This window comes from Channa argus, chromosome 12 (assembly GCF_033026475.1).
Source record: "Channa argus isolate prfri chromosome 12, Channa argus male v1.0, whole genome shotgun sequence".
Classification (NCBI taxonomy): Eukaryota; Metazoa; Chordata; class Actinopteri; order Anabantiformes; family Channidae; genus Channa; species Channa argus.
In genome coordinates this window covers 9,556,783-9,570,418 of record NC_090208.1, presented here as the reverse complement: position 1 = coordinate 9,570,418, position 13,636 = coordinate 9,556,783, and the positions used below count along the sequence as shown (strand labels likewise).

General features: G+C 38.8%; 2 protein-coding genes across 5 annotated transcripts; one reads left to right on the top strand and one right to left on the bottom strand.

Annotated features, from left to right (window-relative positions):
• The first annotated feature begins 1,297 nt into the window (after nt 1–1,297).
• LOC137137478 (programmed cell death 1 ligand 1-like) lies at nt 1,298–12,940 on the top strand. Of its 3 annotated transcripts, XM_067523773.1 has the most exons (12): nt 1,302–1,759; nt 1,862–1,917; nt 2,154–2,513; nt 2,760–3,562; nt 3,818–4,171; nt 4,731–5,222; nt 6,449–6,521; nt 7,287–7,505; nt 9,918–10,468; nt 11,233–11,288; nt 11,494–11,853; nt 12,412–12,940. In XM_067523773.1, exons 10-12 carry the CDS (start codon nt 11,234–11,236, stop codon nt 12,597–12,599), a joined length of 603 nt encoding a protein of 200 aa, XP_067379874.1. In that variant the 5' UTR covers nt 1,302–1,759; nt 1,862–1,917; nt 2,154–2,513; nt 2,760–3,562; nt 3,818–4,171; nt 4,731–5,222; nt 6,449–6,521; nt 7,287–7,505; nt 9,918–10,468; nt 11,233; the 3' UTR covers nt 12,600–12,940. The 3 variants fall into 3 exon arrangements, with proteins under 3 accessions (XP_067379873.1, XP_067379874.1, XP_067379875.1); XM_067523772.1 differs by lacking the exons at nt 7,287–7,505; nt 9,918–10,468 and having other exon boundaries at nt 1,298–1,759; XM_067523774.1 differs by lacking the exons at nt 1,302–1,759; nt 1,862–1,917; nt 2,154–2,513; ... (2 more) ...; nt 4,731–5,222; nt 6,449–6,521 and having other exon boundaries at nt 6,536–7,505.
• On the bottom strand, nt 7,504–8,740 carry LOC137137481 (programmed cell death 1 ligand 1-like). Of its 2 annotated transcripts, none has more exons than XM_067523778.1 (3): nt 8,687–8,740; nt 7,933–8,277; nt 7,504–7,644 (listed from the first exon to the last, which is right to left on the bottom strand). In XM_067523778.1, exons 1-3 carry the CDS (start codon nt 8,733–8,735, stop codon nt 7,583–7,585), a joined length of 456 nt encoding a protein of 151 aa, XP_067379879.1. In that variant the 5' UTR covers nt 8,736–8,740; the 3' UTR covers nt 7,504–7,582. The 2 variants fall into 2 exon arrangements, with proteins under 2 accessions (XP_067379879.1, XP_067379878.1); XM_067523777.1 differs by having other exon boundaries at nt 7,554–7,860.
• Nucleotides 12,941–13,636: the final 696 nt, after the last annotated feature.

The following is a 13,636-nucleotide window of genomic DNA, read 5'->3' as shown; positions in this document are numbered from 1 at the left end:
TTTTATCAAAGTTTAATCAAAGAACAACTATAACATTTGCTTTCCATTCACATAACAATAATAGTTTCTGTGTGATGATCACAAACATCACCGAGCTTGACAGTCTATAGGAAATATGTTTAACCTGCAGCCAGCTGAGGATTATTAACAAGACGTCCAGTGAAGAGTTTCCACTAGTGATTTACCTCCAGTGTGAACAACTCTCCCCCCTCTGTCAAGAATTAGCATCGATGAAAAAGATGATAGTAAGAGGTAGAAAATAACTGCTGTCACAAAAATAACAGCGAGTGTAAATTTCAGTTTCATACATATCACTACAGTCAAATACTGTAACCATATGAGTTAAAGTGAAAGTTTTATATCGAATCTGGACCAAACAAAGAGCCGCTTCTTGTGAGCAACAACAAAAGCAGAAGTCCTACCTATAATACTTCATCACATCCTGCAGGAGGCAGCCATTATATAACTGGTAGGATAAGCTGTAAACATTAGGAACATGTTATTATGGCTGTGTTGTATTTGTCCCTTGGAAACATTTTCATTTTTATGGTAATGTTCAGCTTTTGTGTAATTGATTGTGTTTTCTGTATTTGCAGGATTTTTTTTCAGATTGTTGGACCTCAAATTAGTGAAATTTATTCCAAACCTCATCAATTTGACAGCACAGGTGTAGCATTAACAAACGCGCAGCAACAGACAAAAACACAACCAAATTGAGAAACGCTCTGGAGGCAGCCACCAAAAAGCCGCTGTCAACCCTGACAACTATGTGCTAAAAACTAAAATAAAATCCCAGCTCATTTTCTAATTCACTGAGGGAGAGTGAAAGTACAACAAGTGTGTCCCAGTTGTGTCCGTCACTTTTTAATTCCCCCCTGGAACCATTGTAGACAACTGTCATAGCCACAGGGGCCACTACAAATGGACAGACATTTAGATTTGTAGGTGTATTTTCCGGTTCTTTTGGAGACATTTCCGTTGTGTTGTCGCTAATGTTGTCAAAGTGATAAAGGTGTTTTTTAAATGTGCATGTGTTTCTTTGATTAGTGGAGTTGTGAGCTCTCGGGGCCACATCACACTATGCTACAGACAACAAACATAAATACATATGTAATATTGTACATTTTTCTACCATTTTAGTAAAAGTCTTAAGAACATGGTTTGTGATTTTTATGTATTTAGAAATAGAAATGTGTTGATTTGCTGTCAGTGTCCTTTAAGCACTGCAATGATGCAAAATGTGAGTGTAGATTAAATGTAGGAGCAGCCTATTTATTAAACACATTATAAAGAGGAAAGTAGCATTTTTGTGTGAATACTAACTCTGTTAACTGTGAGTTGATTTAAGTTTAAAGCATAATTGTGAAATTAGTTCACAATATTTTCTCCTTTTACATTTTTATATTTTACACCATCGTAGTGTTGACAAAGAATAAGCACAAGGGCAGTAACAACTGCAACACGGAAGTGTGTTTCCACTCTGTCTTGCCACTCCCCTGTGGGAACACATAGTGGCAACACAGGAGCATGCGCAGTGAGGCTCGTGTTAAACCGAACAGAAACCACTCGTCAAGTCGGGCGCAGAAGCGAAGTAACTTTACAGGTTACTCCCCTGTGCTCGTTGTAGCCACTGGCTCTAAACGCAGTTTTTGTATCTTTTTACCACGAGCAGAATTACAAAAAGAGATCTTATATCAGCTGGATGTGAGGAGGAAAACTCCGTTACGAGCTGCCTTTGCAGAAATGCTGATTTTTAAAGGTAAGACGACATTTAGATTCGCTCTACTTCCAGCTGTGGAGTCACTTCCTGTAACTTTGATCTGATGTGTCTCTGACTCTCCTCCTCTGTCTCCTCTCACAGGATGAAGATGATCTTCAGGATCCTGCTGCTCATCAACCTGATCTCATGTGTCTCTGGTTAGTTTATATCCTCACTTTATTTTATAAAATACATTAACAGATGTTATGACTTACATCTTTTAATCCATCAGATCAGTAACATCATCATAGGCTCCTCACTTTCTGTCTCTGTGTCCTCAACAGGAACATTAGTTTATATCTTCACTTTATTTTCCAGAAACTAAATAATATATAAATAAATCCAAGTTCAGAGTTAGTCTTCTCCTCACTGTGTGTCTCTGTGTCCTCAACAGGCACATTTGTAGTGAATGTGACACAGACCTTCTATCAGGCAGAGGAGAACCACAACATGACACTGGAGTGGACCTTCACCACCAAACCTGAGTTTTCCATCAGCTCACTTAACATCCTCTGTAGCTTGTTCCTCAATGGTGAAATCTTAGTCCTTCTTCGTCTCCATGATGGTGTTGAGGTCTCAGAGTCTCAGGATCAACAGTTTTCAGGACGAGTCCAGTTTGACAAAGATGTCCTCAGAGAAGGACGAATCACACTTAAACTGTCCAGACTCAGGACTGAGGACTCAGGACTGTACCTGTGTGATGTGAAATCAGATGATGGCAGCAGCATCAAAGATTGTGAACTCAGTGTTACTGGTAAGTAACGTCAGTGGAGCTCAGTACAATTTCTGTACTTTTGTCTTTTGAAACTAGACATGTGGCTGCTGAGCTAGTTGTTAAGGTCATATTTATAGATATCATATATGTAGCAACAGACATCATTAGATTTATGTCATGAACAAGAGGAAAGTTTTAAAGGTTGGAGAGATACATCTTTAAATAAATAGGTGTTGGGGATTATAGATCGAGAAGAAACACAGTTATTTTTTACTTGTCTTACAGCTGCTGATCAGCTCAAACCTCAGAGACCAACTGTGAGTCCAGAACCACAGAGTCAGGGATGGATTGGACTCTACGTTGGACTGGGACTGACAGCAGCAGCAGTTCTACTGGTCACACTCTGCTTTGCTCTGAGTCGTTGTTTCACTAAATCTACTGATGAGACTGAAAATCCCTCTTCAGTGGTTAAACAGTTCAGTGTGTCAGAAAGCAGATTTCTCTCTGTCCATCCAACATCAGAGTCCTAAAACCAAGAGACAGAATCAGAGACTCTGTTCCTCCAACATCTGATCCTCTTTGTGTTAAATTCTGTTTGTATCACATCAGTGTGAGTTTTAGTGATTACAGGTCACTGTGTGACTGAGGACTTCACCTCTCTGAGCTTCATGGGACCAACAACCTCAGTCCAAGTGGATGAAGACTCATCATCTTTCTCATCTTCATCCTAAAGTGTTCATGCTACATTCAGTTTTATTCATGTAGCAGGGTGAATTTAATAAAAGTAATTTTGTTGATTCAGATTCAGCTTGAATGAGTGTATTTCCTTTGCTTGTTCATATTTAGCCTGTAATTACCATACAGCACACTGACACCTTTGGTTGGGGTAAATATCAAAGTGTCTTATCTAGATCTCACCAACCGAACAATCATGTGGGAAATGTGTTCTTGGTAAAAGTTGTTACCAGCAGGGATCTTTAAGTCCATAATGTGTCCACAGTGGCTGCTGAACTGTTTTATACCACCAGATGGAGCAGTGGACACGCAGCTGACACTCATGACGTCATGACTTTGTGACGTCGGAGTTGGTAAGTAGCCACGTGTTTCTGTTTTCTGTTTCTGTTCATAGATTATTTACAGTATTCTAGAGAAACAGTACAAACAAAAGAGATATTCTGTATTTCAGCACTTTAAGAAAAGTTACTACTAATCACACATGGACTTTTATTATTATTTAAAATATGCTCGTCGTTTGTATTTGTCTTAAAGTTTTTTTATTTAAGGTATATTTAAATAGAAAAAGTCACAATACAGCTACAATAACTGACCTGTCTCCTCAACAGGGACATTTGTAGTGAATGTGACACAGACCTTCTATCAGGCAGAGGAGAACCACAACATCACACTGGACTGGACCTTCACCACCAAACCTGACACTTCCTCCAACTCACTTTTTATCTACTGTGGACTGATCACTGGTCGAAAAACCCTGTATGATCTACAAAGGGGTGTTGAGGTCTCAGAGTCTCAGGATCAACAATTTTTAGGACGAGTCCAGTTTGACAAAGACGTCCTCAGAGAAGGACGAATCAGACTTCAACTGTCCAGACTCAGGACTGAGGACTCAGGACTGTACCTGTGTAAAGTGAAAACAGATTATGGTGGAAATGCTGGTGAATGTCGACTCAATGTCACCGGTAAGTAGATTCAGTATAAGTCAGTAGTTCACAGTCTAATTTGTACTAAAGAGAAATTAAACCTGAGCTGAGTGAACTTTGTTTTGCAGATAATTGTTAATGAACCCAATAATGGACAAATGTAAACTTTTAATTGAAAATCAAAAACTCACCATATACATCTGCAAAAAAACATATCTGGATCTATCCAGCATTTAGTTGGGACCAAAGTTCTGGACCAACTGATGGAGAAACCCACAGAGTCGAGCTGTGACTAAAACTGTCCATCATGGTTAAAGAGACCTGAATTGTCCTTTTTAGAGGAGAACACAATTATTCAATCTCCAGTGATGTGAATCAGAGAAAAGCAGCAGATCTTCACATTTGAGGAGCTGGAACCAGAAAAATGTTCTCGTTTGTACTTTGTCTTAATCTGCAAATGTAAAGTTTCAGATTATTATTGTTTCAGCAGCAGTTCAAAGATTGAACTCCCTCTATAAAACATAAATGTTCTGTTTATAGAAAAAAAAGTGAATTTATGCTCAAAGTCTGAGAAAAGTCAAACATTTGTATTTTACAGCAGCAGCTGATCATCCTGAACCTCAGAGACCAAATGTGAGTCCACAACCAGAGAGTCAGGGATGGATTGGACTCTACGTTGGACTGGGACTGACAGCAGCAGCAGTTCTACTGGTCACACTCTGCTTTGCTCTGAGACGTTGTTTCACTAAATGTACTGATAAGACTGAAAATCCCTCTTCAGTGGTTCAACAGTTCAGTTTGTCACAGAGCAGACTTCTCTCTGTCCCTGAATCCTTTGACCCTGTTGGTCCATGAAGCTGTTTTTCTCTGACCTCTGAGCTTTTTACCTCTGTCACTGTCTTCATGGTCTGAGACAAACAAAGAGGATGAGACAGAGAGGAGACCAACATCTGATCAGATCCATCAGGACCAACAGGACTTAGTCTAGAGGACCCCCTTTCTATGAGAGCATCAGATCAAGATCTGAGTCCTTAAACCTGGAGACAGAATCAGAGATATGAAAGCGATGTTTCAGTTTTAAATTATTCCTGTGAGTTTGAGTTTAAATTAAGTTGTTACAGTATTATAATTATGTGTCATTGATGTAAATAATTATACTGTTACAGATATTTGTCTTTCCCTCAGCAGATATAAGGAAAGTGTAAAATATCTGAATACGTTTCTATATTTATATCAGTCACATTTATATGAATCCTGTGTTTATTTAAAAACTGGACGGGGAACTGAAGAACTTGGGGAATTAGTCAACAATAATTATAACTGTTTTATTACTAATGCATCACAACAAATATAAATACAGTTTTTGGATATGGAAAGATGAAGAAAAGTTCATACACAAAGTCAACACAGCAAAATCATCTGTTGTGGATCATCAGAGCAGCACTTTGTGAACCAGACACATCAGGTGGATCAAAGTGTATTTTCTGTTAAAGATCAGTGACAGAACAGCTGCTACAACCACTGCTGCTGCTGCTGCTGCAGGTTTTGTAGCTACTGTATCTGTCAGTGACAACAAAACACTGATATGATCCTCAGATCAGTAAATGGACATTTGAACATGAATGAACTCATTATTTACAGTCACACGTGGTTTGATATGATCTGAGTGATTAAAAAATTCACTTTATTATACAGTTTCATTATAAACACTTAAATGACCCAAACCAACCATTTCATAAATAGTCCACACAGTTTCTAAATGTCCCTCTAATAAAATGTGAGTATAAGTGGGGGAATGTGGGGGGCAGAGTTACCAAACCGTGAATAAAGGAAGGACATACTAGTATTATTGTGAGACATCTACACTCCAGTTTTCTGCACACAGACAACAAAGTGAGCTTTGATTAAGAAAGTGTTGTTACCGATGTTCGCCACCAGAGGGAGACACAGGCAGCGCCAACACACCGTCATATAGCGCTGAGAGGAGACACAAGACAGAAATGTGCTGACAACAGTGCAACTGTATTTTTTTTAGCTTTGTTAGTAAAGAAAAAACCCACAAGATTCTGTCAGCGTGTTTTTTTTTTCAAGTGTGCTACACAACTAATCTAGACTCTGGTGCTTCTTTAGTCAACTTACATGCAAGTTACATCTCGACATATTTACTTTGTCATTCAATTCTAAAAAACAAAATCCTCTGAGGCGTCAGTGGCCTAATAACTTTCTGTAACTGGTGGATAAATTGCATCAGCCACATTTCATCAGCCTGCTCTGACCTCCTTCCTCTTCCTCTTCCTCTTTACTTTGTTTGTTTAGTCCAGCAACTACACACTGATACTTCAGGACTCAAACTGAGCAGGACACGTCGAGGCTGCTTCACTTTAAACATGTGAGTAAAGCATAAATTGTGTTTGTATCATGAGTGAAAAAACATGACAGAAACCTACAAAGTCTAATTTAAACCTTTATCGTAACCATTTTTTTAAACCTGAAAAATCCAGGATCTAATCTTTTTAAATGAATTAAATGAATTTTTTTTTTTAAATCGACTAAAAGAGTAACGAACACAGGTTCGGTGGTTCGACTCCCGGTCCCTGCTGGCTGCGTCCAAGTGTTATTGGGAAAGAGAGTGAACTTGAACTATAGGTCACGCCGTCATCAGTGTGTGTGTGTGTGTGTGTGTGTGTGTGTGAGAATGAGAAGCAACATTGTAAACTGCTTTGGAGAAAAGTGCTGTATAAGCAGAGCATTTATGTGCAATTGTTGCTGTATGAAGCTCAGTGATTTCAGTAGAATCACCTGTATTTGTATTTAACAACAAACACAAAACATCACCATTTTTCTCTGTTTAAGTAACAGATACTATGTCCAGTCCAGAATTTAACAGCATGTTTACAAGTAGCATCTCAAAAGCTGATTAACAAACTCTTTCAATGAGTATAACAGTGAGTATAACAGTGCAGGGTTATAACCCAGTGTCCTACACTTTCCATGTTTAGTTTTTGGATTGTTTAGTATGAAAAAGTGCAAAACTACAAAACAGCAACAAAACAGAAATTTTTTTCATCATTCACTTTAATGGCAACAAATATAATTGGTATCCACTGTAAAGTCCATGAGTCCACTTACATTAAAAACACTTGCATTACCACAGTGAGCTGAAGAATCCGGACAGACACAGAGGACCAAGTTGTCCCCACTGATAACTGCTGTCTTAACTCTCTGACAGTGGTGCAGAGATGTTCACTTCAAAGTGTTGTGAGTGACGCTCACCCTGCAAAATGCTGTGGACCCCACCTCTACACCATCGTAGTGTTGTGAGAGCCCCTGACATCCCTGAACCATATCCTCCAAATCCTTCTAGCTGAATATGGTATGTGAAGCTCCCAAATTTCCACTTCACAAAGCTGGACAGCACTGGGGCAGAGGATTGGGTTCATATGATGGACTTTACTCTTGATAGTAATTCTTCATCTGTAGCTTAATGAAGGATGTTCTAGCCTTGTCCTGATCTGTTGGATGGATATGAAACAAAGCTAAGAGCAAACAAAGCAATGACACAATTCTTAAATCACCAAATAATTCAACTTAAAAGATCTCAACAGTGATAAACTGATCCTTAAATGGATGAACTCCATTAGATGTGTTACAGCTGCACTTATTAAAAATGGGGCTGAACACATCGCTGGTGTCTCCATGAGTCTGAGTTACATTCAAGACATAATGTTCTGTGGACATTAAGGGTTTTTTAGGATCTTATCTCAGTAAAATGTTCATCCAGCTTTTTATGCTGCACTCACCAGACGCTTCAAGTTGCCATCTCCTCATGATCTGGTCATAATTAGCAGCAACATCACACCTGTAGTTTCCAGAGTCTTCTACTGTGACTGTGGACAGATGAAGTCGGATTTGTCCTTCTCTAAGAGCATCTCTGTCCAACTGAACCCGTCCTGAAAACTGCTGATGCTGAGACTCTGGATCCTCAGCACCGTTTATCATTTCATACAAAGCTTTACGAGGTTCTGACAGGAAAAAACAAACAAGGTTGGTGAGAGACAAGTCTGTTTTGGTCTGACTGTCCCAACTGAAGGTGATGTTGTTGTTCTCGGTCTGATGGATTGACGTCCTCTTTACAACAAACATTCCTGTGGATAATAGAGAAGAAACTGTTAACTGGGATCAAGGTGTCAGCAAAGTACTGACTGCTTATGTAAATTGATTTACAATTAAATGTATCAAATTTAAAAATGTTATTTACAATTGAGTTTATGAGAAGTGAACTTTACAGTCTTAAACATGGAGCTAACTCCTACAGCTGTAACACTTAGTCCATTTATTAGCTAGTTAGAAATTATTAACTGTTTTCATAACTGATGAATTATATCAGTCAACGTTAGTCCAACAATACAAAATATTTGCTGGTTGCTGCTTTAAACATAGTGATTTGCTGCTTATATATTTAATCTATGAAGAACCTTGGTTGGTTTTAAGTGATTCTTTTAAGAAAATCAGCAAAGTAATAAAGCAATAAAAATATTGTGCAGCCCCACTAACCAAAGATGGGAGACGTCAGACCAATAAACAGAAGAGTCCAGATCATCATCTGAAGACTGATACATGTGGAGAAAACACTAAAGTTTGGGTTAAACCTTTAAATGTTTATCACGAGGTTTTGAATAACTTCTTGTTGCGCAGTTAATAAAACTCGTCTGCTGAGTGTGAGCACAGTCAGACACTGTAATTAAACTATAGCGACTGGAAAATCGTAATAACTGCAGAATAAACCGATTTAAGATTTAAAGGAACTAAAGAACAAAATACTACTTTTAATTACTTACATATTGTTGTCTCACTTTCAGCAACAAGAAGTGTAGTTTGAGCAAGGGACGGATCAAGTAGTGAAAAAATCTCAGGTTTCTGTGTAGAACATTTGTGGGGGTGGAGTTAGAGTCAGGTAAGAAAACCACTGACGTCAGGATCCGAGAAAGATCGTAGTTATGTGCCAAATCCACTTGCGGACAATGATCCGCTGTGGCGGATATTTTTATATTATATTTAATTTGATTTTGTTTTTCTTATCGACCAAACCCAAAACTACATGAAGTCACTTGTCTGTATTAGCTGCTATAACTCTGAAACAGGTCTCAGGAGTAAAGTCCAGGTCTGGAATCTAACTTTTGTTCTAACTGTCACTAAATATTAAAACCAAAGTATGAAATATAAAAGTCAAATCAAACCTAAATCGTTAAACTTTTTTTCTGCAAAAATAAGCATCGCTGCATTTTCTATACTTGATGAATTGCTTCAAATCCTCTTGATGTGATTTTCCTGATCTGAGTGACTTTGTTCTGCAGATATTTGTTCATAAACCAAAGAACTGGACAAATAAAATCTTAACCTTTGTTGAAAGATTTGTCACAAAAAACTTCAGATATTTCAGTCTGGACCAAAGATCTGGACCAACTGATGGACAAACCCACAGAGTGAAGCTGTGACTAAAACTGTCCATCATGGTTAAAGAGAGTTGTCCTCTCAGAATCCTGTTTGATATGACTAAGAGTCAGAAACACAAACATATTTAATCTACAGTGATGTGACTCCACATTTGAAAAACTGAAATCAGAAAACATTTGTTTGCAATTGAAAAATTTAGTTTAAGAATAATATTGTTTCAGCAGCAGCTTAAAGATTTGACTCACTACATAAATACATGTAATGTTTATTTAAAAATGCTCAAATTGTTCACATAGTTTGAGGAAAGTAAAACATTTGTACTTTACATCAGCAGCTGATTATCCTGAACCTCAGAGACCAACTGAGTCCAGAACCAGAGAGTCAGGGATGGATTGGACTCTACGTTGGACTGGGACTGACAGCAGCAGCAGTTCTACTGGTCACACTCTGCTTTGCTCGGATTAAAAACTTCTCTTCACAGCAAATATTTAATGTCACGGCAGGAAAAGCTTGTGTCTTTAAAAGCATAAACGTCACCAACATACTGCACGTTTCTACTGGTGAGCTCATTGGTTCTTCCTGCTCAGAAAGGAAACATCGCCCATATGATGATGGTTTGCACCAACAAGACATCAGATGTTTGACCAAAGGAGCACAAAGTAAAACTGCATGTGAAAATAGAGATTTTTAGCGCAGCTTTTACGACTCTGTTTCTTCTTGTCGCCACTGGATCTAAACGCAGTTTTTTTTTCTTTTTACGACGAGCAGTATTACAAAAACAGATTTTATATCACCCAGTGTGGAGAAACACTTTTGCTGTTTGTGACCAAATTGGTTTTAAAACCCTGTTTGATTTGCTCTGAGCAAACGCTGATGTTAAAGGTAAGACAGAACCGGTTTATTCTGTTTTCTTCCGAGCTGTGGAGTCAGTTCACGCTTTTGCATTCATGTTAATCCTTTACCTTCATTATTTTATCTGTGTGAAAGATCATAAAGAAGAACTACGTTCTCATGCAGAACAACCCGTGTACAAATACTCGACTGAATGACTGAATAAAGTCAGACTGTAGTTCTTGATCTGATGTGACTCTCAATTCAATTCAACCTTATTTACATAGCACCAATTTACAACAAAGTCATCACAGGGCACTTTAGAGAATAAAGTCAAAAACACACAGCTCCAAAGCCGGGGACACCTGCAGAAAGGGACAGAGAGAGAGACAGAGAAGGACAAAGACAACTACGGGAGAAAACACACAGAGTTAATGACAAACAGTGGTGACAATTGTGGGGTGAGAGGAGAGAAGGACAAGACGAGGAGGGTCCCCCAGCAGTCTAAGCCTATAGCAGCATAAATATAAATAACTATAAGCTTTATCAAAGAGGAAGGTTTTAAACCCAGATTTAAAAGTAGAGAGGGTGTCTGCTTTAGCTCGATAGCTAAAGGATCTGCCTCCCATTCTACCTTTGGAAATTCTGGGAACCACAAGTAGGCCTGCATTCTGAGATTGAAGTGGTCTATGGAACTATGAGGTCTTCAGTATATGATGGAGTCTGACTGTTGAGCTTGATAAGCAAGAAGCAGGGTTTTAAATTCTATTCTAGATTTAATGGGAAGCCATCTCCTCCTCTGTCCCCTCTCACAGGATGAAGATGATCTTCAGGATCCTGCAGCTCATCAACCTGATCGCATGTGTCTCTGGTTAGTTTATATCTTTACTTTATTGTCCACAAACAGACAAAATACACCAACAGATCTTATGACCTACATATTTAAATCCATCAGCTCACTGGAGAATCACAGCTCTACAGCAGTGACACCATCAGAGGACACAGATAATTCCAAAGGCAGAGTTTAAAAAATGGCTTTGCCTGCTCCTGTCTTTCTGTCTCTGTGTCCTCAACAGGAACATTTGTAGTGAATGTGACACAGACCATCTTTCAGGCAGAGGAGAACCACAACATCACACTGGACTGGACCTTCACCACCAAACCTCAGAGTTCCATCAGCTCACTTAACATCCTCTGTAGCCTGTTCCTCAATCGTGAAATCTTAGTCCTTCTTCATCTCCATGATGGTGTTGAGGTCTCAGAGTCTCAGGATCAACAATTTTCAGGACGAGTCCAGTTTGACAAAGACGTCCTCAGAGAAGGACGAATCAGACTTCAACTGTCCAGACTCAGGACTGAGGACTCAGGACTGTACCTGTGTGAAGTGAAAACAGATGATGGCATCAGTATGAAAGAATGGAGACTCAATGTTACAGGTAAGAACCTCCATGATAAACACATAGTAGAATTATCACCTTTCTGATCGTTTTAACTTAAATCTGAGAAATTATAACCTTGTAAAAGTAGAATTCACTGCAGAGCTGCTGTAGTGGATGACATTAGATTACACAGGTCATAATGTATCTGCACTTATATATATTTCTACTTTCCTGTTACACAAAACACTTTACACTGCGTCTCATTCACACACACACACACACACACACACACACACACACACACAGAGGTGGGGGCTGTTGTGGAGCTGATCCACACTCACTGCGAACAAATAAGTTGGAGTTCAGTGTCTTGTTCAAGGACACTTCAACATGTGACCCCAGGAGCAGGGAATCAAACCAACAACCCTGAGATCGATGGATGACTGGTCAACCTCCTGAGCCACAGAGTGAAGAAAAGTAATAGATAAAATAAATGAACAGTCCACAGGCTGAAAAGTGGCTTTGAAGTTTGCTCTTTAGAAACATCATCATTTTCTGTTGTTCTGTATTATAGATGGAGAAGAAGCACAGTTATTTTCCCCTTGTTTATTACAGCTGCTGATCAGCTCAAACCTCAGAGACCAACTGTGAGTCCAGAACCAGAGAGTCAGGGATGGATTGGACTCTACGTTGGACTGGGACTGACAGCAGCAGCAGTTCTACTGGTCACACTCTGCTTTGCTCTGAGACGTCGTTTCACTAAATCTACTGATAAGACTGAAAATCCCTCTTCAGTGGTTTAAGTTTGTCAGAGAGCAGACTTCTCTCTGTCCCTGAATCCTTTGCCCCTGTTGGTCCATGAAGCTGTTTTTCTCTGACCTCTGAGCTTTTTACCTCTGAGACAGAAAGGAGACCAACATCTGATCAGGACCAACAGGACTCTGTCTGGAGGACCCTCTTTCTATCAGAGCATCAGTTCAAGACCTGAGTCCTAAAACCTGGAGACAGAATCAGAGATATGAAAGCACAGTTTCACTTTTAAATTATTCCTGTGAGTTTGAGTTTAAATTAAGTTGTTACAGTATTATAATTGTGTGTTATTGATGTAAATAATTATACTGTTACAGATATGTGTGTTTCCCTCAGCAGATATAAGGAAAGTGTAAAATATGTAAATACATTTCTATATTTATATCAGTCACATTCATATGAATCCTGTGTTTATTTAAAAACTGGACGGGGAACTGAAGAACTTGGGGAATTAGTCAACAATAATTATAACTTTGTTATTACTAATGCATCACAACAAATATAAATACAGTTTTTGGATATGGAAAGATAAAGAAAAGTTCATACACAAAGTCAACACAGCAAAATCATCTGTTGTGGATCATCAGAGCAGCACTTTGTGAACCAGACACATCAGGTGGATCAAAGTGTATTTTCTGTTAAAGATCAGTGACAGAACAGCTGCTACAACCACTGCTGCTGGTGCTGCTGCAGGTTTTGTAGCTACTGTATCTGTCAGTGACAACAAAACACTGATATGATCCTCAGATCAGTAAATGGACATTTGAACATGAATGAACTCATTATTTACAGTCACACATGGTTTGATATTATCTGAGTGATTAAAGAATTCACTTTATAATACAGTTTCATTATAAACACTTAAATGGCCCAAACCAACCATTTCATAAGTAGTTCATAATGGTTTTAGCACTACTTCCTGCTCCGGCTTTTATTTTGACCGGATCAGCCTCTGCCTCCCCCCTTTTGGAAACTGCTTTCGGATTCTCTGGACTTGGACTTGGCTTGGACCTCGGATAGGGTTTTGGAT